Source organism: Stegostoma tigrinum, chromosome 16, assembly GCF_030684315.1.
Source record: "Stegostoma tigrinum isolate sSteTig4 chromosome 16, sSteTig4.hap1, whole genome shotgun sequence".
In the NCBI taxonomy this organism is placed as follows: Eukaryota; Metazoa; Chordata; class Chondrichthyes; order Orectolobiformes; family Stegostomatidae; genus Stegostoma; species Stegostoma tigrinum.
The window spans coordinates 39,774,885-39,798,364 of NC_081369.1; the positions used below are offsets into that span (position 1 = coordinate 39,774,885).

Sequence of the window (23,480 nt, forward strand, 5' to 3'; positions counted from 1 at the left end):
CTCGCCTTTATCAGTCAGTGCATTGAGTAAAGAAGTTGGATGATCACGTTGTGGCCGTATGGGACATTAGTTAGGCCAATTTTGGAATACTGTGTACAGTTCTGGTCTCCCTGCTGTAAGAAAGACATTGTTAAACTTGAAAGGGTGCAGAGAAGATTTACAAGGATGTTACCATGGTTGGAGGGTTTGAACTGTAGAGAGAGGCTGAATAGGCTGGGGCTATATTCCCTGGAGCGTAACAGGCTGAGGGGTGACTTTGTGGAGGTTTATAAAATCACGAGGGTATAGATAAGGTGAATAGCTGACTCCTTAGCCCATCAACCCATCTGAACAAGGTCTCGTTGTACACTGAGATAACCTTCTTCACTGTCCATTACCTCACTAATTTTGGTGTCATCTGCAAACTCACTAACCATTTCCCTTATATTCATTCATATCTAAATCATCTATATAAATGACAAAAAGCAGTGAACTCAACAGTGATTCTTGTGGCACACCGTTAGTCACAGGCATCCAGTCCAAACACCAACCCCCACCATCACCCTCTGTCTCCTACCTTCAAACCAATTTTTTTATGAAGGGTCTAGGCCCGAAACGTCAGCTTTTGTGCTCCTGAGATGCTGCTTGGCCTGCTGTGTTCATCCAGCCTCACATTTTATTATCTTGGAATCTCCAGCATCTGCAGTTCCCATTATCTCTGATACTTTTTTATCCAAATGCCTTGTTCTGCCTGGATTCCATGTGATTTGACCTTGCTAACTAGTCTACCATGCAGAATCTTGTTGAGCACCTTGCTGAAATCTATAAAGACAGCATCCAATGCTTTGCCTTCATTCTTTTTTTTGTCACCTCTTTTTTCCAGGGTAGGGGAGTGCAAATCTAAAGGGCACAGATTTAAGGTGAAGGGCAAGATTTAAAAGGAACCTAGGGGGCAACTTTTTAAAGCAGAGGGTGGTGTGACTATGAAATGAGCTGCAAGAGGAAGTGGAGGAGGCTGGTAAAATAACAACATTTAAAATCTATTTGCACAGATACCTGATTAGGAAAGGTTTAGAGGGACATGGGCCAAATGCTGGCAAATGGGACTACACTGATTGAGGATATCTGGTTACCATGGACAAGTTGGACCGAAAAGTCTGTTTCCATACTATACAGCCCATTAACTCTACTACTCGAGTCGAGTCATTTTTCTCCTCTTTCTAATCTCCTGCTTGTTTTCTACGTTCCTTGTCAGACTCTGGGATTGTTGGGTTGTTTACTATATTGTTCTGGTTGGTGGGCTGTTGAAGATACAGATTCTGATTGGTAGGTTGTTTGTTCTGGAATCCGATTGGTAGGATTTTGAACTTGTAGTTTCTGATTGGTGGCCTGTCAGCCTGAGAGCTCGAATTGGTGGGATGTTGGGGATGCCGGCGCTGATTGGTACATTGTTAAAATACGGACTCCGATTTGCGGAATGTTGGAAGTGCGAATGCTGATTGGTGGGTTGTCAGAATGCGGGCTCCAATTGGTGAATTGTTGGGCGTGCGCCTTCCGATTGGTGGGCTGTTGAGGTGATGGTTTCTGATTGGCGGATATTTGCCGGGTTGGTCCATCCCACACTGCGGTTGAGCGGCGATGGGTGGGCAAAATGTCTGTGTTTATTGAGTACTTCAGTCTCTGATCTCGCTGAATGCTTTCTCCCATTCACACCGTAACGATGAGGTACAGTATCCAGGTGCGCGCTGTTGTGGTGATATATCCTTGCGGGCAGCAGTTATTAGATTCTCGGATACAAAGTCAGGAATTACACTGACTGTTATCTTTTCCCGTCTCTCTGAGCTCTTGGCTCAGCTCCCCCTTTTTGCTACGCTGTTTTGTGTAGTGCGCTGTGCTACTCCTAGCTCATCTGCAGCTGTAGTGATTGTGCAATAGCATGTTCATTTTCTCGGTCTTATGTTACTTTGTTGCATAGAAGTCGAAGTGGGAGGTTCAGAAAATGGATACGTATCTAAGCTCTTCATTCTGTGTTTTGAATATTTCGCTGTGGATGATTCATTGTTGCATATCGCTCGTTACTATCCTACTGTGATTGTCATTGTAAATGTAGCTGCTTTCACTCGAATCACTTTTTCTTCCTATAAGTTTACATTTTTTAAAAGCTAAAATGCGAACTATTCAACAGGAAAATTATTAATGTAGCACTTAAAACTGAATTGTTAGAGTTTGCAGCATGTGACTTTAGTAGCAGGCCTTAGTTTTGTTCAGCGCGTTTCCTCGACCCAGTCAGAAATCACTTGACACCAGATTATAGTCCAACAGGTTTATTTGAAAACTGTATTTGAACTATAACCTGGTGTTGTGTGATTTCTGACCTTGTCCATCCTAGTCCAACACCGGCACCTTCAGACCATTTCCTCGACTCTGTGGATAATGGAGAATGCAGTTGACCTTGTTTTTCTTCTGTGTTGATATGAAGGTTTATTTGCTCTAAGATCACCATGTTTCTGTATCAATTGAGTGAATTTCCAGCAGATGTGGTCATTTTGAGACTTTAAATGCAAGGGATTTGGGGCTGAGAACGAATGACATTTTAGTGGTTTGCACAAACTCTATCAGCAGAAATCTGTACTTAGCCAAGGATTAGGGAAATGCAAACATAAATTGCAAAAAAAAAATTGTTAATCGGTATTACTGGTGACAGGTAACATTGTCAGAAGCAACCCACCCCCAAAGATTATTGGAAACTATCATGGGATTCTGGATAAATTGTTACTCACCTCACCATTGACTATTCTGGTTTAAAACAATCCTTGCAAGAATTTTGCCCATGGTGGAAGGAAGTAATATCTCAAGATAACAAAGTGTGAAGCTGGATGAACACAGCAGGCCACGCAGCATCTTAGGAGCACAAAAGCTGATGTTTCGGGCTCAGACCCCGATGAAGGGTCTAGGCCCGAAATGTCAGCTTTCGTGCTCCTAAGATGCTGCTTGGCCTGCTGTGGTCATCCAGCTCCACACTTTGTTATCTCAGATTCTCCAGCATCTGCAGTTCCCATTTATGTCTAATATCGCAAGGTAATTGTCACAGATGGACTTGCTCGTTTTTGACCACTGTGTTGCGGAAGCATCCCGGTCTTGAAATGCAGTGCCTTAGTTTCATCTTAGGCAGAAGAGACAAGTTAAAGTTTTGTCACTGTGCAAAATTTTCCATACTTAGTGGGATGCTGTCATGTTGACTTGCCCAATTACAGTTACTCTATGACATTAGAAACTGCTCTGCCATTTGTCACAATTATAGCTGATCATCCAACTGAATAGTCTAATCCTGCTTTCTCCCCATAACCTTTGTGCCTATTCATGCCAGGTGCTATATCTAGCTGTCTGTTGAATACATTCAATGTTTTGGCATCAACTACTTCCTGTGGTAATGAATTCCACAGGCTCACCACTCTTTGGGTGAAGAAATGTCTCCTCAACTCCGTCCTGAAAGGTTTACTGTGAATTTTCATACTGTGACCCCTGGTTCTGGACACACCCACCATCAGAACATCCTCCCTGCACGTACCCTGTCCAGTCCTGTTAGAACTTTGTCTCTGAGACTCTGCCTTGTCCTGCCCTGCCTCATTTGTCTGAGCTCTAGTGAAAACACCCCCAACCAAGTCAATCTGTCTTTGTACGTCAGGCCTGCCATCTCCAGAACCAGCCTGGTAAATATTCGCTGCACTCCCTCGAGAGCAAGACCTTCCTTCCTCAGTAAAGGAGACCAAGATTGCACACTGTATTCCAGGTGTGGTCTCACCAAGGCCCTGCATAACTGCAATAATGCATTCCTGCTCCTGTAGTCAACCTCTCGCAATGAAGGCCAACGTACCATTTGCCGCCTTTACCGCTTGCTGCATCTGCATGATTACCTTCAGCAAATGTTGCACAAGCATACCCAGTTCCTGCTGCATACTCCCCTCTCTCAATTTACAGCCATTCGGGCAGTAATCTGCTGCTTTGTTTTTCCTTCCAAAGTGAATAACCTCCCCTTTATCCAAATTGTACTGCATCTGCCATTGATTTGCCCATACACCCAACCTGTCAATCATGCTGAAGGATCTCTGCATCCTCATCACAGTTCACCCTCCTAACCAACTTGGTATCGTCTGCAAACTTGGAGGTGTTACATATTGTTCCCACATCCAAATCATTACTATATATTGTGAATAACTGGGGTCTCAGCACTGATCCCTGTAGCACTCCCATAGTTACTGCCTGCCAATTTGATAATGACCTGTTGATTCCTATTCTTTGTTTCTTCTCTGCCAACCAATTTCCTATCCATCTCGAGACATTTCCCCAATCCCATGCACTTTAATCTTGCACGTTAATCTCTTGTGTGACTTTGTCAGACGCTTACTGCAAGTCTAACTGTTCTACCTCAACCGGCTCCCACTTGTCAACACCACTAGTTGTATCTTCATAGATTTCCAACAGATTTGTCAAGCATGATTTCATCTTCAAAAATCCATGCTGACTCTGTTTGATCCTGCCACTGCTTTCTAAATGCTCTGCTATAAAATCATTGGTAATGGCTTTGAGAATTTTCCACACTACTGATATTAGGCTTATTGGTCTATAATTCCCTGCTTCCTCTCTACCTGCACCCTCCAATCTGCAGGGACAGTAACAGAGCCTGTAGAATCTTAGAAGATGACCACCAATGCATCCACTATTTCTAGAGCTACTTCCTTAAGTATTCTGGGATGTAGATTATCAGGCCCTGGGGATTTATCGACCTTCAATCCCCACAATTTTCCCAGCACTATTTCTTCCTTAATATTGGTCCCTCTTTCTAAATTTTGAATCCTCCAAACTTCTGGTATCTCATCTGCGTCCTCTTTTGCGAAGAAAGAACCAAAGTATGTATTCAGTTGCTCAGCCATTTCTTTGTCCCCTATAATACACCCCCAGTGTTGGTCTGTAGGGAACCTATATTTGCCTTTACCAACCTCTTTCTCTTAACATGCCTATAGAAACTCTTAGCATCAGTCTTTATGTTCCCTGCAAGCTTATTTTCATACTCATTTTCCCCTTCTTAATCAATCCCTTGGCCCTTCCTTACTGAATTCTAAACTGCTCCTGATCTTTGACTCTCAACTCATGACTTGTGTGAAAATGATCTAGACCAAGCTGTTTCAGAGCATTGTGGTGTGGAAGTGACTCAATAGTATCATTGGACTGTTGGTTTAAAAGATTGCTAAAGTGCTCTAACTAACGAAAGATGATCTCTTGCTTATGTGTTAGGTGTTGCTTGGCAGCTGACAGGGTGGTATCAGACTGTTTCGGGAATATAGACTGATCGTAGACCTTTCTAAAGGGCATATGGTCTCACTTCACCATTTTTTTTGGCAACCATTGATTTGCTATCTCTCTTAGTTTGGCATGTAGCATGTGTTTTATCTGATGGTATCCAGCATTCTGGTGATTTATTTTTTTTGGTCAGATATTTAACATCTGTGGACATGCACACTTTCTTTAGCTTGTTTATTATTTGTCATTGTTGTCAAATCAAACTTTGTCCGTTAGTTTCTCTAGTACTTTTTTCTCCATTGATAGATTTTGTTTATTTCCTCCATACTTATCATCTTGTTTACTTCATATTTTGCTCTTAGTGTCCTCTACTGTGAAGATGATACAAAGTATGTGTTCAATTCCTCTGCCATTTCCTGGTTTCCCGTTATTATTTTTCCAGCCTCATTCCCTCAGGGACAAAAATTCAGTTTGGTCTCTTTTTATCCAATTAAAGATGCTGTTACTGTCTGTTTTAATATTACTGGCTAACTTATCCTTTTTTTTTCATTCTTCATTATTATTCTTTGGTCACCTTTTTGGCTTTTAAAACTTCCCCAGTTTCCTGGCTTTCTGCTTACCTTTAATCCTTGGATTTGTCAATCCAGTCAAATGTGTCATTTGCACCAGTCTCTTCCAAGTGGAGAGTGTACAAGGACTGTCTGTCTTTAGCCTTCTATATTAATGTTGTATCTGCCCAGCATTCTGACTGAGGTTGTTCAACTCTATAGTTTTGTATTGTTTTTGAGAAGTATAGTGACATTCCATGATCAGAGCTTTATACAATGATTTGTAGTCTTTGTTCTTTACATTTCAATGGTGAATGAGTAACCATCAGGGAGCAATGACCTGCCAGGTGCACGGAGAGCCGGGCTGTTTTTAAGCCCCCTTTCTTCCTCTCTTTTGGACTGGGGAAGAAGTGTTTTCCCAAAACAAAATCCAGCCTGCTGCCATTTGAGGACCTAGACTTAATGTCTGCCCTGCTCCCTTGACGGTTGCCTGTGCGCAGCTGTATGACTGAAGACTGCCAGTAGCATCCTTTACCTGTAGTCATCGCTACTGGACTTGGTACCTGGAATGTACTGCTTGGGAAGGTAGTGAAAGCTGGAAATTTTACAACCTTTTGGAAAAAAGCTTAAAGTACTTATCCAACTATCATAGGATATGGGAGAAATGCAGGAAATCGGGATGAGCTCATGTTTATTGGTAGTTATGTTGGTGCTGTATGAATCTATGGTTTACCTGTTTTTCTTGATGACTTGCTGAACAGCCTTTATGTTGGTTTTTATTTTTAAGTGGTTAAACTGCATACAGCCTCTGTACTCCTCCAAGACAACAAATGCTGCATGGGGTAACACACTGTGGAGCTGGAGGATCACAGCAGGCCAGGCAGCATCAGAGGAGCAGGAAAGCTGAAGCTTTGGATCAGGACCTTCCTTCAGAAAGGTGCTGACCTGAAACATCAGCTTTCCTGCACCTCTGCTGCCTGGCCTGCTGTGTTCCTCCGGTTCCACACTTCTTAGACTCCAGCATCGGCAGTTCTTACTATCTCTAAATACTGCATGGGTGTGATGCATGCTACAAGCATAGCAGTTGAAAGGATGCAGATTTGATTTTGGAGCTGTCTTTACCTTAAACGAGTTGCTAAGCAGGATGAAGAGTCTCATTTGCTCTTAAGATTACCATCTAGCCTGTTGGCGCAATTTGTGATCTTCTGTATCGTCAGCCGATGTATACATAGATAATTAGCCCCTAGCTAGGGCTTAGAAATCAGTTACCCTTTCCCAGCTGAACTGGCAATTAGGGCTGATGGGTCTGACCAACTCAGCTATTTGATTCACAGGTGCCAAGTACCTGTCTTTATCCTTTAGCCCACAGCATTGAACCAGGATTATCATGAAAACAAATACTGTAGATTTTATTAGGAGACACTCAGTGAGATACTGAACACCGAAGACTACTTGTCGATGAAGAGTATTTGCTTCTCTTTACCATCCCAGAATCCTAAAGTTTGATCCCTCTTTCACTGTACGTTATGTACAAACACAATCTTTCTGCATTTGGTCTTAAAGTTTTTTTTTGTTCTTTGTAAATCATCTTGGCTTCTGTAACTATGCGATTAAAAAAACTTTCTCAAAATGTTTATATTTGCTGTAGCTAATTGATCTTTCTAGCAGGATTTCTATTAAGCAAAGCCAATCCTGGAAGTGAACTGCAGTGATATACTGGCGAATTCCAGATGCCGTGCTGATTTTGATATTTGTGTGCTTTCTTTGTTCCTGTTCATTTTGGTGTTTGCAGGGAGGAAAATTGGCAAATTTGCGCTACATTTGCTTGCTTACCAAAATGTCTCCAAACTTAACATTGCTGTGGCCTAGGATAGTACTGTTTCCTGGCCACCAAGAGTTTAGTGAGCTTTCTGGGGGTTTATTTTGTAATGTACAATACTCTTTCTTTTTGTTATCCTAGTACCATAGGTGTTGGTTAATAAAGTGTGGAGCTGGATGCACACAGCAGGCCAAGCAGCATCTTAGGAGCACAAAAGCTGATGTTTCGGGCCTACACCCTTCATCATCAGAAAAGGAAGTTGGAGAGACAATTCTGAAATAAATGGGGTGAGAGAGGGGGAGGCGAACCGAAGATGGATAGAGGAGAAGATAGGTGGAGAGAAGAGTGGAGGTGGGGAGGGTATAGATCAGGCCAGGGAGGACAGTCAGGTCAAGGGGCGGGATGAGGTTAGTAGGTAGGAAATGGAGGTTCGGCTTGAGGTGGGAGGAGGGGATAAGTGAGAGGAAGAACAGGTTAGGGAGGCGGGGATGAGCTGAGCTGGTTTTGGGATACAGGGATGGCGGGGTGGGGAGCAGATTTTGAAGCTGGTGAAGTCCACATTGATACCATTGGGCTGCAGGGTTCCCAAGCGGAATATGAGTTGCTGTTCCTGCAACCTACGGGCGGCATCATTGTGGCACTGCAGGAGGCCCAGGATGGACACGTCGTCTAAGGAATGGGATGGGAAGTTGAAATGGTTCGCGATTGGGAGGCGCAGTTGTTTATTGCGAACTGAGCGTAGGTGTTCTGCAAAGCGGTCCCCAAGCCTCCGCTTGGCTTCCCCAATGTAGAGGAAGCAGATGCAGTATACCACATTGGTGGTTGTGCAGGTGAACATCTGCTTGATGTGGCAAGTCAATAGGTGCAGGAGTAGGCCATTCGGCCCTTTGAGCCAGCACCGCCACTCATTATGATCATGGCTGATCATCCACAATCAGTATCCTGTTCCTGCCTTATCCCCATAACCCTTGATTCCACTATCTTTAAGAACTCTATCCATCTCTTTCTTGAGAGTCATCTTGGGGCCTGGGATGGAGGTGTGGGGGCAAGTGTAGCACTTCCTGTGGTTGCAGGGGAAAGTACTGGGTGTGGTTAGGTTGGAGGGGAGTGTGGAGCGGACAAGGGTGGGGATGGAAAAATGTCTTTAGTGTGGGGTCAGATTGTAGATGGCAGAAGTGTCGGAGGATGATGTGTTGTATGCGGAGGTTGGTGTGGTGGTATGTGAAGACTAGGGGGATTCTCTTTTAGTTATTGTGGGGGCTGGGTGTGAGGGATGAGTTGCAGGAAATGCGGGAGACGTGGTCAAGGGTGTTCTCGACCCCCACAGTGGTTGAGGGAAGTTGCGGTCCTTGAAGAACGAGGACATCTGGGATGCACGGGAGTGGAATGCCTCATCCTGGAAGCAGATGCGGCGGAGGCGAAGGAATTGGGAATAGGGGATGGAGTTTTTGCAGGAGGGTGTAGAATATAGAATATAGAATATAGAACAGTACAGCACAGGACAGGCCTTTTAGCCCACAATGTTGTGCCAAACTTTTACCCTAAACCTAAGGTCTATCTAACCTCCACCCCTGCCTTATACTATCATCCATGTACCAATCTAATAGCCGCTCAAATGCCCCTAATGAGGCCAACTTCACTACCCTCTCCGGCAATGCATTCCACGCCCTGACTATTCTCTGGGTAAAGAACCTACCTCTGACGTCTTCCCGATATTTAGCTCCTTTCACTTTCAAACTATGTCCCCTCGTAAAAGTTACCTCCACCCTAGGGGAAAAAGCCTCTGGCTGTTGACTCAGAACAAGGAAACCTATAGCACAGGAACAGGCCCTTCGGCCCTCCAAGCCTGCGCCGATCAAGATCCTCTGTCTAACCTGTCATCTATTTTCTAACAATCTGTGTCCATTTGCTCCCTGCCCATCCATCTATCTGTCCAAATAGATCTTTAAAAGATGCTAATGTGTCTGCGTCTACCACCTCCGCTGGCAACATGTTCCAGGCACCCACCAACCTCTGTGTAAAGAACTTTCCACTCATAAAAGGTGAGTGGGAGGAGATGTATTCTAGATAGCTGTGGGAGTCAGTGGGCTTGAAATGGACACCGGTTTCTAGGTGGTTGCCCGAGATGGAGACAGAGGTTTCCAGGACCGTGAGGGATGTGTTGGAGATGGTCCAGTTGAACTTAAGGTTGGGGTGGAAGGTGTTGGTGAAGTGGATGAACTGTTCGAGCCCCAAGATGACTTTCCACATCAATTAGATGTTCACCTGCACGTCGGCCAATGTGGTATACTGCATCTGCTGCACCTGTTGTGGCTCCCTCTACATTGGGGAAACCAAGCTGAGGTTTGGGGACTGCTTTGCAGAACGCCTATATTCAGTTCACAATAAACAACTGCACCTCCAGTCGTGAACCATTTTAACTACCCCCCCCCCCCCCCCCACCCCCTCCCATTCCTTAGATGACATGTCCATCCTGGACCTCCTGCAGTGCCATAATGATGCCATCTGCAGGTTGCAGGAACAGCAACTCATATTCCGCTTCGGAACCCTGCAGCCCAATGGTATCAATGTGGACTTCACCAGCTTCAAAATCTCCCCTCCCCCCACCGCATCCCAAAACCAGCCCGGCTCATCCACGCCTCCCTAACCTGTTCTTCCTCCCACCTCTAGCCGCAGTGGAAGATTTTTAAAAAAGTCAATTAACACTGAGAAAAATGATATTCTTGATGGGCTTTAGATCTAGTCACAATATTAAGACATCTATCCTCTGCCTTATCTCTGTTTTGGCCTTTTGACAAACTGTGTCCCCAGAAAGATGTGGCGGACGTTTTACTTGTGGAAATCTTGAGTTATATTCTACCACTTGCTGACAATAGTAGTTTCCAAGTACCATACTGGCAGTTCTGTGCGTGCGTTTTAAAAGTGATATTGAATGTGGAAGGACTGTTTTTAATGCTAAGCATAAGGGGGTAACAGAAATTTAATTTTTTTTTGTCTGTCTGGGAAAATACAGTTTCCAGCAGTAGCTTATTCTACTCTAAAATGGCTAAAGAAGATATTTTTAAGTCTTTGTGCATTTGTATTTTTCTTTTTGTAGAAACTTTCCAACCTGGTGCTTTCTTGCTGCGGGGGATGGTTGCATCATATGAATGTGCCAAAATCCATCAAATTTAATACAAAACCAATTTTTAAAAGAATTTTTTTTGTTGTTGTTGTTTAATCCCCTGCATATGTGCTTAACATTAAGATTTTTTTTCACCCTGAACCTTTTGTCTAAGTGGAGAACAGTGTGAAGTACAAGTTGGGGGTCTTCTATCCACATGTCTGAAAACACCTAAAAACTGCTCTGAAGAAGGGAAGGGTCACTGAACTCCAGGTGAACTGTTTTCTGTCCATAGGTCCTGCCGAACCTGTCCCTAGCTGTCTCTCTTTTTTTTGTTACATTAGTGTAAAAGGTCCCATACACTATTTTTTGAGGAAGAGCTGGAAATAATCTCATGTCCTCAACCAATATTTATCCCCCAAATAACATCACAAATTCTCTGGCCATTTTCACACTGCTGCTGTAGAAGCTTTTCCCAAAATTGGCTGTCATATTTTGTACTTTGCAACAGGGACTACACCGCAACAGTATCTCGTTATAAAGTACTTTGGTTGTTCTGTGGTCTTAATTGCAATCTTACATTCTTTTAACCACTGGTTACTTGCTCAACATTTACAATTTTAAAGCTAGCAGCAGGGAAGAAGGCAATTTGACCTGTTTTATTTGTCAGCTCTTTGCTGTAATAAATCAAAGCCACTGTCCAGTCCCTTCTACCTTCGTAGACTAGCGTTTTAGTTTGCTTTTACTCAGCAAAGATGCAGTAGTTTATGGTCTACTCCAGCAAAATATTCATGATCTGAAGACAAACCTTTTATTCTTTTTATTTAATTCTAGGATCTAATCATGGACTACATGGCTCTAATGTTTTTATTTAAGACTATTTTTTTTGAAAGAGTGCTTCCTTAGCAGATTGTAACAACTTTTATGACAGATTGGGAACAATGGTTTGAATTGTTGAGAATGCCCTGTGAGCATAATTACAATTTTCTTGTCAATTTAAATGTTCTTCCAACATACTTCAATTCAGAATAAAGTATCATTGTTTTGCTGTTTGTTGAGATGATTTTTGTCATTCAAGGTTGCTGAATAGGTAACTGTTTGTGAGGACCAGGCAACCTAGCAATGCACAAGGTTATGGTCATTCTTGTTATCTTGTAGTTCAGCAATGAGAACATGTGGGTTTAACCAAACTGTGACCAGTTTGCACAATCACTTATATAGAATCTTATCTGTTTCAGCCAGCAAGCAGCATGGATCTAGGTTAACATCTCGATTAAAATGCACTTGCCCAAATTGTTGAGCTGGTATTTTTCAACCTACATTATTTATATTTGAATACTTGTATAAAATTTCATCCAGATTTTTTAAAGCTGTGCAATTTCTTCGTGAAATTTTTAAGTGGAAATGTGTGCAGTACTAACCTTTTGATAGAGACAGAGAAAATATTCTGTTTTGGTCTGCATTGACTACTAGAATGCTTCTTACTGTGCAGCAGATTTTTTGGTGTATTGCCATGTGTTCATTGTACCCTCTGACCTTCCCTCACCCCTGTGCTGAAGGATCTGTGCTCAGCAAAGACCTTAGCTTTGTCCCATTATGCCCCCACCTCAGTTAGTTTCAGATGTGTCTTTACATGGAACTGTTCTTTTCAAAATGCCTACTTTGGACAGGTATTCCTCACCCCACACAAACACATGTACACACTGACTCTTCCACCCATCTTCAATGCAACCCCCCCCCCCCCCCCACAAAAAACTCTGGATCCCTTGCCTTTTACCTGTACTTGATGTCTTTATTGAGAACTACCAGGGTGACATCATCTGCTTTAATTTCTCTGCTTCCCTCACCCACCCAAACCTGAAGTTGCTGGGAATTGATGCTTGGACCACAGCTATTCATAATAAATGTTAATGATTTAGATGAAGGAAGGATGGCCAGCGAGGAGGATGCGGAGAGGCTTCAGTATGAATAGAAAAAAATTGAGTGAGTTGAGCAAATACGAGGCAGTACAATGTGGATATATGTGAAGTAATCCATTTTTTGGTATTAAAAAACAGGAAGGCAGATTATTATGTGAATGGTGATTGTTTGGGAAAGTGTGAGATGCAAAATGACCTGCATGTCTCTTTACACCAGTTGCTGAAAGTCAGCACTCAGCTGCAGCAGGTGTTCAAAAATGCACATGGTATGTTGGCCTTCATTAAGGATTTAAGTACAGGAGTGGGAATGTCTTGCTGTAATTGTACAGGGATTGGTGAGACCACATTGGGAGGATTGTAAATAAAAATCAAAACAACTCACAATGATAAATCGGGAACAAAAACAGAAGTTGCTGGGAAAGCTCAGCAGGTCTGGCAGCAACTGTGAAGAAAAAATCAGAGTTAACTTCTTGGGTCCGGTTCTGAGGAAGGGTCACCAGACCCAAGGAGTTAACTGTCCGTGTTTTTTTTTCTTCGCAGTTGCTGCCAGACCCACTGAGCTTTTCCAGCAACTGCTGTTTTTGTCCTGGTGTATTGTCAGCAGTTTTAGTCTCCTTTTTATCTGCAGAAGAATGCTCTAGCTGTGGAGGAAGGGCAACAATTTTACCAGACAGCTTCCTGGGATGACAGCACTGATGTTTGAAGAGAGACTAAGCCTATTCACTGGGGGAAAACAAGGGGGTTTCTCATAAGTTTCTATGAAGTTCTAACAGGACTAGACAGGATCTGCCCAATGACTGTGGATTTCAGAGCCAGGTGTCACCATCTTAAAAATATGGGGTAGGCCACTTAAGACTGAGAGGAGGAGAAATCTCTTCAGAGTAGTGAACCTGTGGAATTCTCTGCTACAGAAAGCAGGTGAATGATCAGCCATGATCATATTGAATAATGGAGCAGACTCAAGACCCGAGTGGTCTACACATGCTCCTATTCTGTGTCCATGGTTCCATAATTTCCAATTTTCTGGCCCTAGCTGGACGTGCTATCCCTCTACACATCTGTTCATCAACAGGATGACCAGAAAGCTCTCCCCCCTACTTGTAAAAAGGATGTAGTCTCCAGCCACCATCACACTCCTTCACCCAGCTGAGCTTGTCTTCACTTTGAACAACTTCTCTAACGTGTCTCTCTTTCTCTAAACCAAAGGTGTAATTTTGAGTACCTGTTATGCCTGTCTGTTTGTGCACCATGTGGAACATTGCTTGTTTCAGTTCTACACGGAGCCCTCACCTGCAGTTGTTTCTTTGATACGTCACTGATATCTTCAGTGCTGCTTCCTACTCTTTTCAGGGATTGGAAAAGCTGATCCTTCTCTCTCCTTCACCTGCTTCATTTCTGACTGTTGTTTCTCTTCCTTGACTTCACTGTTTCCATTTTTGGGAATGGGCTGTCTACCAATATCCATTACAAGACAACTGTCACAGTTACCTCACACCCTACTTTTCCCCCAAGGACTCCATTCCAATCTCCCAGCTTCTCCCCTTCTGTTGTGATGATGTCACCTTTTTGCTTGGGTGCCTCTGACATTATCATCTTTTTCCTCAAACCAAGAATGTCTGTTATTGTGTCTGCCGTTCTGTCACTGTTAACACTTCCTCACTCTCTTGTGACATCTTCCCATTCAGTTTCTGAAACTTGAATACTTGCCCAGTCGCCCTCCTTCCTTGTAGTCCAAGGCCCCAAACACATCTCCCAACTGAAACAGAGTTTTAGGAGTTCTTTCAATCTACTGCATTTGCCACGTGGGTTTTACATTGGCACACCCAAATGCAAACTGGGTGACTGCTTTGTGGACCATCTCTGTCCTTTCCATAGGAATAGCCAGGGCCAACTGTTCACCATTTCAATAAACCAGTAAAATATCATATCTGTCCTGTGCCTGCTACAGTGTCCCAATGAAGCACAGCACAAACTCAAAGGACAGAACTTCATTTTGTGCTTGGACACTTTACAGACCCAAGGTCTCAATAACTTCGGTAACAGATTGCGTTTTTCCCCTCTCTTTACAATTTCCTTGTCTTTCAAAGCTTATTTTATCCCTGAGGTCATTGAGTTCAGTTGGTTGGATAGCTGATGGTGATGCAATGATGCCAACGGCATTGGCTCAATTGCTGCACCAGATGAGATTTATCACTGAGCTCTCCTCCTCAACCCCTCTCCCCTCCATGAGCAGTGGTAACCCTCAGGTTAAACCACCACAAGTCATCTCTCACAAAAACAGCCCTTTGATCCTCTAAGACCTATGGTGACTTTACTGACTTACATTTGTTTTTCTCCTTCACTGTTAATTCACTCTTTGTATTTTGCACTGGTCGTTTATTTTGTATACTTTTGTAAGGTACAAACATTTTTTTTTCAACCTTTCAGTTCTGAAGTGGAGTCATGCAGACTTGGAAAAGTTGCTTCTTTTTCTCTGAGCCAGATCAGCTGAGTTTCCCCAGCATTCTCTATTTTTTCTAACAAACTTCAAATTTTGGGCTCGGAATGTCGGCAGCCCACCATATCATAACACATTTGTCATGACTCTAGATCAATGATTCCTGAGCTTCTGCCCAATTGTTGTGACCCTCAGTGAGAACAGTGAAAACCAGGCCCTGTTAGAGCAGAAACATGGCTGTTGTAACTTAGTCAGAACTTCATGGCCATTTCATCTTATTTTTTTAACATTTATTTATGGATGTAAACCCATTTGTAGTTAGACACACAATGCAGCTAGGGAAGGAATACTTGGACGTTGACCCAATGACACAGAAGGAATTGTGAGATATTTTCAAGACAGAACGGTAAATGGCTTGGAGGGAAACATACAGGTGACAATGTTTTCATGTAACTGCTGCTGATGGAAGTGTTTGTGGCTTTGGAATGCACTATCTAAGGAGCCTCTGTGAATTTCTGCATTACATCTTGTAGATGGTATATGCTGCTGCTTATGTTCCATTGTGGAGGAAATGGACGTTTGTGTTGTGGTGCCACTCAAGCTGTTTTATATCGAGTGGTGTCAAACTTGTTGAGTGTTCTTAGAGCTGTACCCATCCAGGAAAATGGGGAATATTCTGTCACTCTTCTGACTTATGCCTTGTAGATTGTGGACAGGCTTTGGGAAGTCAAAAGATGAGTTACTCTTTGCAGGATTCCCATCCTCCGACCTGCTCCTGTAGCCACTGTAGTTGCATGGCTAGTCCAGTTCATTTTCTAGTATTGCCTCAGATTTCATAATTCCCAACTTTATCTCGTGATCTCACTTGGTGTCCTGACCCCAACTTTGGGAAGCTGTGCCCTAGACAGTTGCAGGTTTTGGAACGATCCGAAAACTCCTTGCAGAATTCACATCCTTCTCAATTCGTGATCTGATTATGGTCAGTTCGTTACAAGTTTGGATAAATGTGGGAATGATAGACATGACCAGAGTGTGATCTACTGCAAAAGATGTTTTGAAAATATAGGGCATGTTCAGATTTTGTAATTTTTATAATATAAAGGGGCAGATTATCTTTTGTTGTTAATTTTGTGTTTGTGATCAGTTGACAAGTCTTCCTGCCAACTCAACCACAAAAGCAATAAGATCTGTAATTGTGGTTCAGACTGCCATTCCTTTTCTTGCTAAGAAGCTCTTGTTTGTGCTGAATTGCATTTTGATCTTTTGTTTAGTATCTGAACTGAAAAGCCAAATGCACATGCTCATTTCTACACAAATTTCTGCACAATAACATGTAAAATATGAATAGTGTTAAACCTGCCCTGCTATAACTTCTCTTTTATGATAAAATTAACTTAATTCATTTAATACCTGAGGGATTTAAATATGAAAGATTTTTCTCTTCAGTGGAAGACCACATGTAGTATTTTAATTTATTTTTCCTATTTACTCAGGTCCGAGTGACATGGAATACAATGAAAAACTGGCACGTTTTCGACAAGGTCATCTCAATCCCTTTGATAAAGACCCATGTGGAAAGCTGGATAAAGGCAGTGAAGAAGAGGGTGACCTGTCAGTAAAAGGTCGGAACAGAGGACTCTGCTGTCTAGACTGTAATGTCACTAGTAGCAACAGCCTAATATCCCTTGTTTCGTCATATTTCTGATTTTGTATCTCTTACTAGAGATGCATAGGTTGTGGGCTAGTACTTTCCAAGGATTTACTAAGAAACACTTGAGACTTTGAAGTTAGGGCTAAAGATATTCCATATTTCTTTGCCCTGTCACTCCTGAAGAGTCTAGCTTACCAGGGGACTATCATTACTCAAGCTGAGGTCAACCAATTCCATCTAACTTGAACCTGTTTAAGTATATCATTTCATGTCACTTTCCATTTTCTTATTGAGCTGCACACAGATAACAATTGTAGAAAAAATATTTCATTACAAATACCAAATTGAGGAAATGATTTATTTTTGATATATTTACCTGCATACTGAATTTACTCAGATGGCTAGTGATTTGTTCTATCATAAAGCTTCATCATGGAGAACCACAACATTGAGCGACGTCTTTACGTTTACTACTAAAGTGCCACCTTCTAAGCTTCAAACTACAAGGTGAGAGAGAGAAAAATGTGCATCATTCATCCTTGAACTCCTCAGTGTTTTGCAGCTGTTCCTCACAGCAATGCGTGGCTTCACTAACTGGCTTCCTGGTTGCAAGATTTTTCTTAATTTTATGGGCTGTGCTGTGTTTGAACGTAGGATCCCCTTCTACATTTCAGTTGAGCTGAATGCCAGCTGTTACTGGATGATCTCTCTAGATAGGGCAGCACCTCCAAGTTCCAGCAGAGGTGGGGATTGCTCTTATTTAGCCTCGAACAAGATGGGGGAAGAGTGGCATGTTCCTACAGCTGGTAGAATTCTGCAAAGCTGGAGGCAATGGTCACTTCCCCCTCCCTGATTTTTCTGGATCCCTCATGGAAACTGCTAAGGAGTGCGCCGTTAACTTCTGTACAACTAATGTAATGAATCTTTTATGTGCGTCTGGTACATGCTGTGGATTCCTGTGCAGGAATATTCTCTATGCAATATTGCAGGTAACTTGGAATGATTTGTGCAGATATATCTGCCTTTACAGAGGCATTAAACACCTGATAAGATCCACAGCAATGTGGTTGACTGTTAGCAGGCTTCTGGGCAATGAGGAATGAGAAAAAATGCACTGGCTTAGCCAGTGATGGCCACATTCCGTGAATAAATTTTAAAAAATGAAAATTCTGTGTGTCTTCAAGAACTAGTTAAAGGCCTGGAATCCTGCAATGAGTAACTCACCTCCTGTCTCCCCAAAGCCTAACTACCTTTCTGTAGGGTGGAGGTAGACTACTGTCCACTTGCCTGGATGAAGGCAGCTCCATCAACATTTGAAGATGATAGATCTATTGATGATAAAGCAGCCCACTTGATTGGCACCCCATTCATTACTATCAACGTTCATTCCCTCCACCACTGATGGACAGTAGCTTGCACAGGAGTATCTAACTTGAAAGTTCCCTTCCAAGGAGCCCTCCTTGCTGACTTGGAACTATATCACTGTTCTTTCAATGTTTTGGATCAAGGTCCTTTATGTGCACTTACACTCACTGTCTGCATTGGTACAAAAAGGTGGTTTGCCAACATCATCTTGAGAGCTTCTCATGATGGGCAGTAAATGCTGGCCAAGTCTGCGTTACATGTATTTCATACTATCAATATCCTGGGCCAGGCAATGGTCACCATTGACCAGGAAGTTAACTGGATCAGCCATATAAATGCTGTGGCTACAGAAGCAAGTCAGGAGCTCGCATTTCTGTGGTGAGTAACTTGTTTCCTGTCTCCCAAAACCTGTCGTATACTTACAAGAATGTCAGAAGTGTGATAGCACCCTCACCAATTGCCTGGATCATTGGAGCTCTAACAACATTCCAAAAGCTTGATCATATCCAGGACAAAGTAGCCACTTGATTGGTACACCATCAAACATTCACTTCCTTCACTATTTAATGTATAGATTGCTGTGTGTGCTATTTCCAAGTTGCACTGCAGTAACTTAGCAGGGCTTCTTTGATACCAGTTCCCAAACCTGTGACATCTGACACCTGTGGCGTTTCCACACTTCTGCTATGTGTCAGACTTGGAAAAATATTGCTGTTTGTCCATTGGTGCTGCATCTAAATAGCTTAATTTGTAAAGCAACATCGTGGATTGCAATGGTTCAAGTTGGTGGCTAATCACCACCACCTTGAGGGGGGAAGAGAGAGAGATCATCAATGACGCTCTTGTCAGTGATGCCCAGCTCCCAAGAATGAATAAAGGAGCTGCGGTGCCGTGGGATCTTTTGGTATGTTAAAGACACTATGAAAGTGAGTCGTTGCTTAGGCCTCACTACCTGTATTCCTTTCAATGCAATAAATTCTAGTTATTAACAGTGCTTCTGAGGGTCAGCAGTTTTCATCACTGCAATTGTCCAAACCTCCTTTTCAAGTGTTGTTTGGCATTGCTGGAATGTGATCAATACTGTAATGCTTTGCAACTTGATTATGGCCTTGATGATTCTTACTGTAGTGTAAATGGGTAATAATTAGCACTTTAACTGATTTCCCTAAATTGATAGTGGAGTGCTAATTTTATATTATTGATGATTCCTCTCACTGTTTCCATTTTGCCAACTAAGTTTGCTCATCTGCCAAGATTGTGAATGTTTTATTATTGAATATTCAAAATCTCTCCAACTGGGAATCATTAAAAATGTTAAGTGTTGATATTTCAACATTTTGGTGGATGAAGGTAAAGAACTCTTGCAGTCATTCAGCAAAACTTGCCTTATCTTCTGTTGTGCTGTGTTTCATTTGATGATTTTTATATTTTTACATTTGTCATATAATTTTGGTATCTATTAGTGATTATTCTATCACTGGTAAGTAAGTGAGCCATTATAAAGCATGAGTGGATGCCCTGTTTCTCTCAAAATCCTGTGCCCCCTACTCCAGTATATGCACACATATGTATTGATTAAAGTATTGGATTAGACAGAAATTGAAGAGGTCATTTTGGCAAGCTGGCTGATTTTTCAATGCACAGTAATACCAGTAGCATGGGTTTAATTCTGTCACTGACTGAGGTTACTGTGAAGACTGTCCTTCTCAAGCCTTTCCCTTATCTGAGGTGTGCTGACCTTTGGCTTAAGCCATTACCAATCATCTCTTGCTACTTAAGCAGTCCTTTGGTGATGTTTTATGATATTTTTAAATAATCTGTTATTTTCATATATCTGAGCTGAAATCTTCATGCAGAAAATTGTTTTCACACAGGCTAGTGATTTGAGTTTTTATATCTTTTGAGCTGTGGTGTGGGATGTGTCAGTGGGTTGGTGCAAGGTGTATCTGGGATGTCATGCAGGGAATAGATTACAGTTACACTTTGTCTGCACCAATTGGGTGCCACTAAGGAAAAGTCATGTGACTGAGAGAGAAAATTTGAGATTAAAGTAACTAGTCTTGTGACTTCAAGAAAGATGGGCGGTACTTTAGACCGGTTACGTCATGCATATCCAGTGAATGCAATCTGTTGACACAGGAACCTACGTCCCTCACTTGTTTTTAACTTGGCAGCTAAACCTATTGCATTACCTTAAAATAAAGGTATGACCTTGCTTAAAAATTCAGACGCATTTCTATTTTAAAACCACTAATGATTTAAAAATTCATCAAACACTTTGGCAATTATTATTCACAGTAAAATGTATGTAAAGCTGGTTAAGAAATATCTCCCAGCTGGGGAATAGCAGTATTGGCACTAAATTGCTATATATGTATCTGGATCGCAATTTTTCTTTTCCCATGCCACGTTTCCATTAAAAGTGTTCTTTTTTTCCCCTAATCTAGGGCTACACACAGACTTTTTGTATCGGGAGGTCAATGCATATACTGACAGAGTGATGGATCTTGGCCTGGCTGAGGATCACTTTTCAAAACCTGTGGTAAGCATCGATTTTCTTCTTTATTTATATAACTGCAGTATCATTCCACCTTGAAATTTAGTAAATATTTTACAATCATACAGGTAAGCTAGATAATTGTGGAGCACAGACTTTAAAGAAAAATATTTAAGTTCTGTACAATGACCTGTTTTCATAAGAAATGAAGTTGAGATATTCCTTTGAAATTATATGTATGTCTCTGTCCAACTCTGATAACAATGAAATATTTTGCGTCCGGCTCAGATTCCCCTGCTCGAGGACGTTGCTTATTATATTCTGTAGTGTAATCTTCTGTGGAATGCTATTTGTATGAGGATTAAATTGCTTTTTTTTTGCTTTATGACTTTATTCTCTGAAATTTGAGTTTGTTTATTCTTGAATGAATTATTCAAAAGCCAACTAAAGCATGAGGTAATGCTATTTCTCCTTCTCCCTCCCAAATTGCAGAAATATCTAATAAATCCAGTTCTATAAACACAACTTCGGGAGAAAGAATCCTGCACTGTGATTTTTAAAATAGAGAGGCTGTAAAGTGAATGTGTACTGAGTGAAAACGAAACATTCATTATTGGCATGTGAATAGCACTGCAAACAAAGCCGCTACGTTGTTTGTTGTTTTTCTCCATCTCTTGAAGACAATTTGGTCATGTGTCCAGAAAATCTAGAAGCTTTTTGTGCAGTTGTAAGGTTCATACCTTTGGGCCAGAAGATCTGGGTTCAAGTCCAACCTGGTTCAAAGGTGTACACAGTAATGATTTTAGAAACTTCGAAACACCCAACAAAATCTGATTGCACAACTCTCATTTGGTTGCTTTTTGCTCTAAAGAAAAGCATTTTCAATAAGGGCCTGCATTTTTTGGAATTCTTGAATATCAAATAGTGTTTTTGCTGTTCTTCTGTTATTCTTTCACTCTTGGTGATGATGATTGAGTAGGTACTATTCTATGCCTTTTTGCAACATGATTTCATTTGGATGCAACCAAGAGACAGCATTATTTGCTTTGATTTGTTTTCTAGGGTTCATTTGGGGCATTGGACATTGAAAACCTGAAGCGCGCCATTGATGAAGTGAAACAAGTTATATTAGATTTGCCGGAGCACTCCGAGAAGCAGAAAGACGCTGTTGTTAAACTTATTCATCTCCGGCTTAAACTGCAAGAATTGAAGGTTTGAAATGGGCAATGTAAAGGCAAAAAGCTATACTTTAAATTGAGGCGATGGTAGCTACAAAGTTTATCCTACAAAGTGTGATAGCTTCTTTTTCAAGATTACGTAATGTGGAGGTGCCAGTGTTGGACTGGGATGGACAGGGTCAAAAGGCACGTGACACCAGGTTATAGTCCAATAGGTTTATTTGAAATCACAAGCTTTTGAATTGCTGCCTTTTGTCAGCTGAAGTCACTCGACAAAGGGGCTGCACTCAATAAGCTTGTAATTTCAAATGAACTTGTTGGACTATAATCTGGTATTGAGACTTTTGACTTTTGAGGGGGGCGGGGGAGCATAAAAGGATTTGTCCTTACCTTCAGTATTGAGGAGTGGAGCAGATTAAGAGGGAACATTACTAAATCCTTTTAGCCATTTTGTTGGTAAGGAGAGAAAATACTGTTCAACATGTTTTGACAAGTAATATTGACAAAGGCTTGGAAGAGGCTTTTCACCTGCTGAGCCAAGTATGTTGCATTGTTACGCATTCAAACGAGACGGAGAGAATTCCAATTGCTACAGGTCTGTCAGTTGAAGTCAATAGCTTGGAAACAAAGCCAAGTAAAACTTGAGGATCCAGATAAACTGAAATGTGTTTACCTGGGGCAAATGAAGGTTAATATTGGTAAAGATTCATTTTGGTAGGAAAAATAAGGAGAGAAACAAAAAACAAATTACGTGATTTTTGGGAGTAGAGAGACCTAGAATAGATTAACTAGTCTTTAAAGGTAATACAAGTTGTGAATAACTTGAAATCTCAAAATGCGTGTGGGATCCCTGTCTTTATAAATGAAGACTTTGTGTACAAAGGCAAAACAATTGTGCCCTTTTATTTTTTGGGAACCATTCTTCAGGAAGAATTGAAATTCTTTCTGGAGAATTTCAAGTAGATTAACTAGAATGACATCGGTGATGAAAGACTTCAGTTACATTGAATGGTGCCATTAAACTGTTTCATTTCCAACAAACCTTGACAAAAGCAATAATTTGCCCTCATGTTGCACCTTCACTGCAGTAAAATGTTCCAAAGTATTTCACTGAGGCATACAGGGAAAAAGGGATACTGAGCCAAAAGTAGAGTCATTGGGAGGATGGAACAGTTTATTCAACAAGGTAGGAATGATTTGAGAGGAAGTTTCTAACTATGGCACTTGCGTTCAAGTGACAAGTGGCAAACAATAGAGGAGCATTATGTATGATTGAGTGAAGTCAGAGGAACATTTCATAGTGACTGTTTAGGGGGTGGATAGATACAGAAAAGATCTGTTTGTTGGACTAGAGATGACAGGTGAGGAGGATCTAGGTCATTGTGATTTTAAATACAAAGATGTGAATATTAAATTAATGACTTTTGGAGACTGACAGCAATGTGGACCAGCAGATACTTAGGAGACTTCTGAATATGTAGGTATATTATAGGATATCGGCAGAAGAGTTTTGGATCAGCTGAAAGTGGAGGAGCACAAGTAGTTACTGGATTAGTCTGTGTGGTTTTACTGATGGAGTGGATATATGGTTGGTCACATCAGGACAAAAAGCATTTGGTGTTGTAAACCATCTGGTTCCTTCTTGAACTTTGGCTCAGTAAGCGTTAATGGTGGAAATAATATGTT

General features: G+C 41.7%; 1 protein-coding gene across 4 annotated transcripts in view; it reads left to right on the forward strand.

The window, feature by feature from the left end:
* Positions 1-1,589: 1,589 nt before the first annotated feature.
* The window catches only part of def8 (differentially expressed in FDCP 8 homolog), a 46,716-nt gene continuing 24,825 nt past the window's right edge, over positions 1,590-23,480 (forward strand). The window contains exons 1-4 of one of the 4 annotated variants that reach the window (XM_048546522.2): positions 1,590-1,704; positions 16,597-16,725; positions 20,567-20,661; positions 21,679-21,828. In XM_048546522.2, the coding sequence (XP_048402479.1) occupies positions 16,608-16,725; positions 20,567-20,661; positions 21,679-21,828 (363 nt within the window). In that variant the 5' untranslated portion in view covers positions 1,590-1,704; positions 16,597-16,607. Of the gene's footprint in view, positions 1,718-16,596; positions 17,262-19,974; positions 20,324-20,566; positions 20,662-21,678; positions 21,829-23,480 lie in introns of those variants that run through there. The other 3 variants (XM_048546523.2, XM_048546524.2, XM_048546525.2) reach the window with 3 other exon arrangements.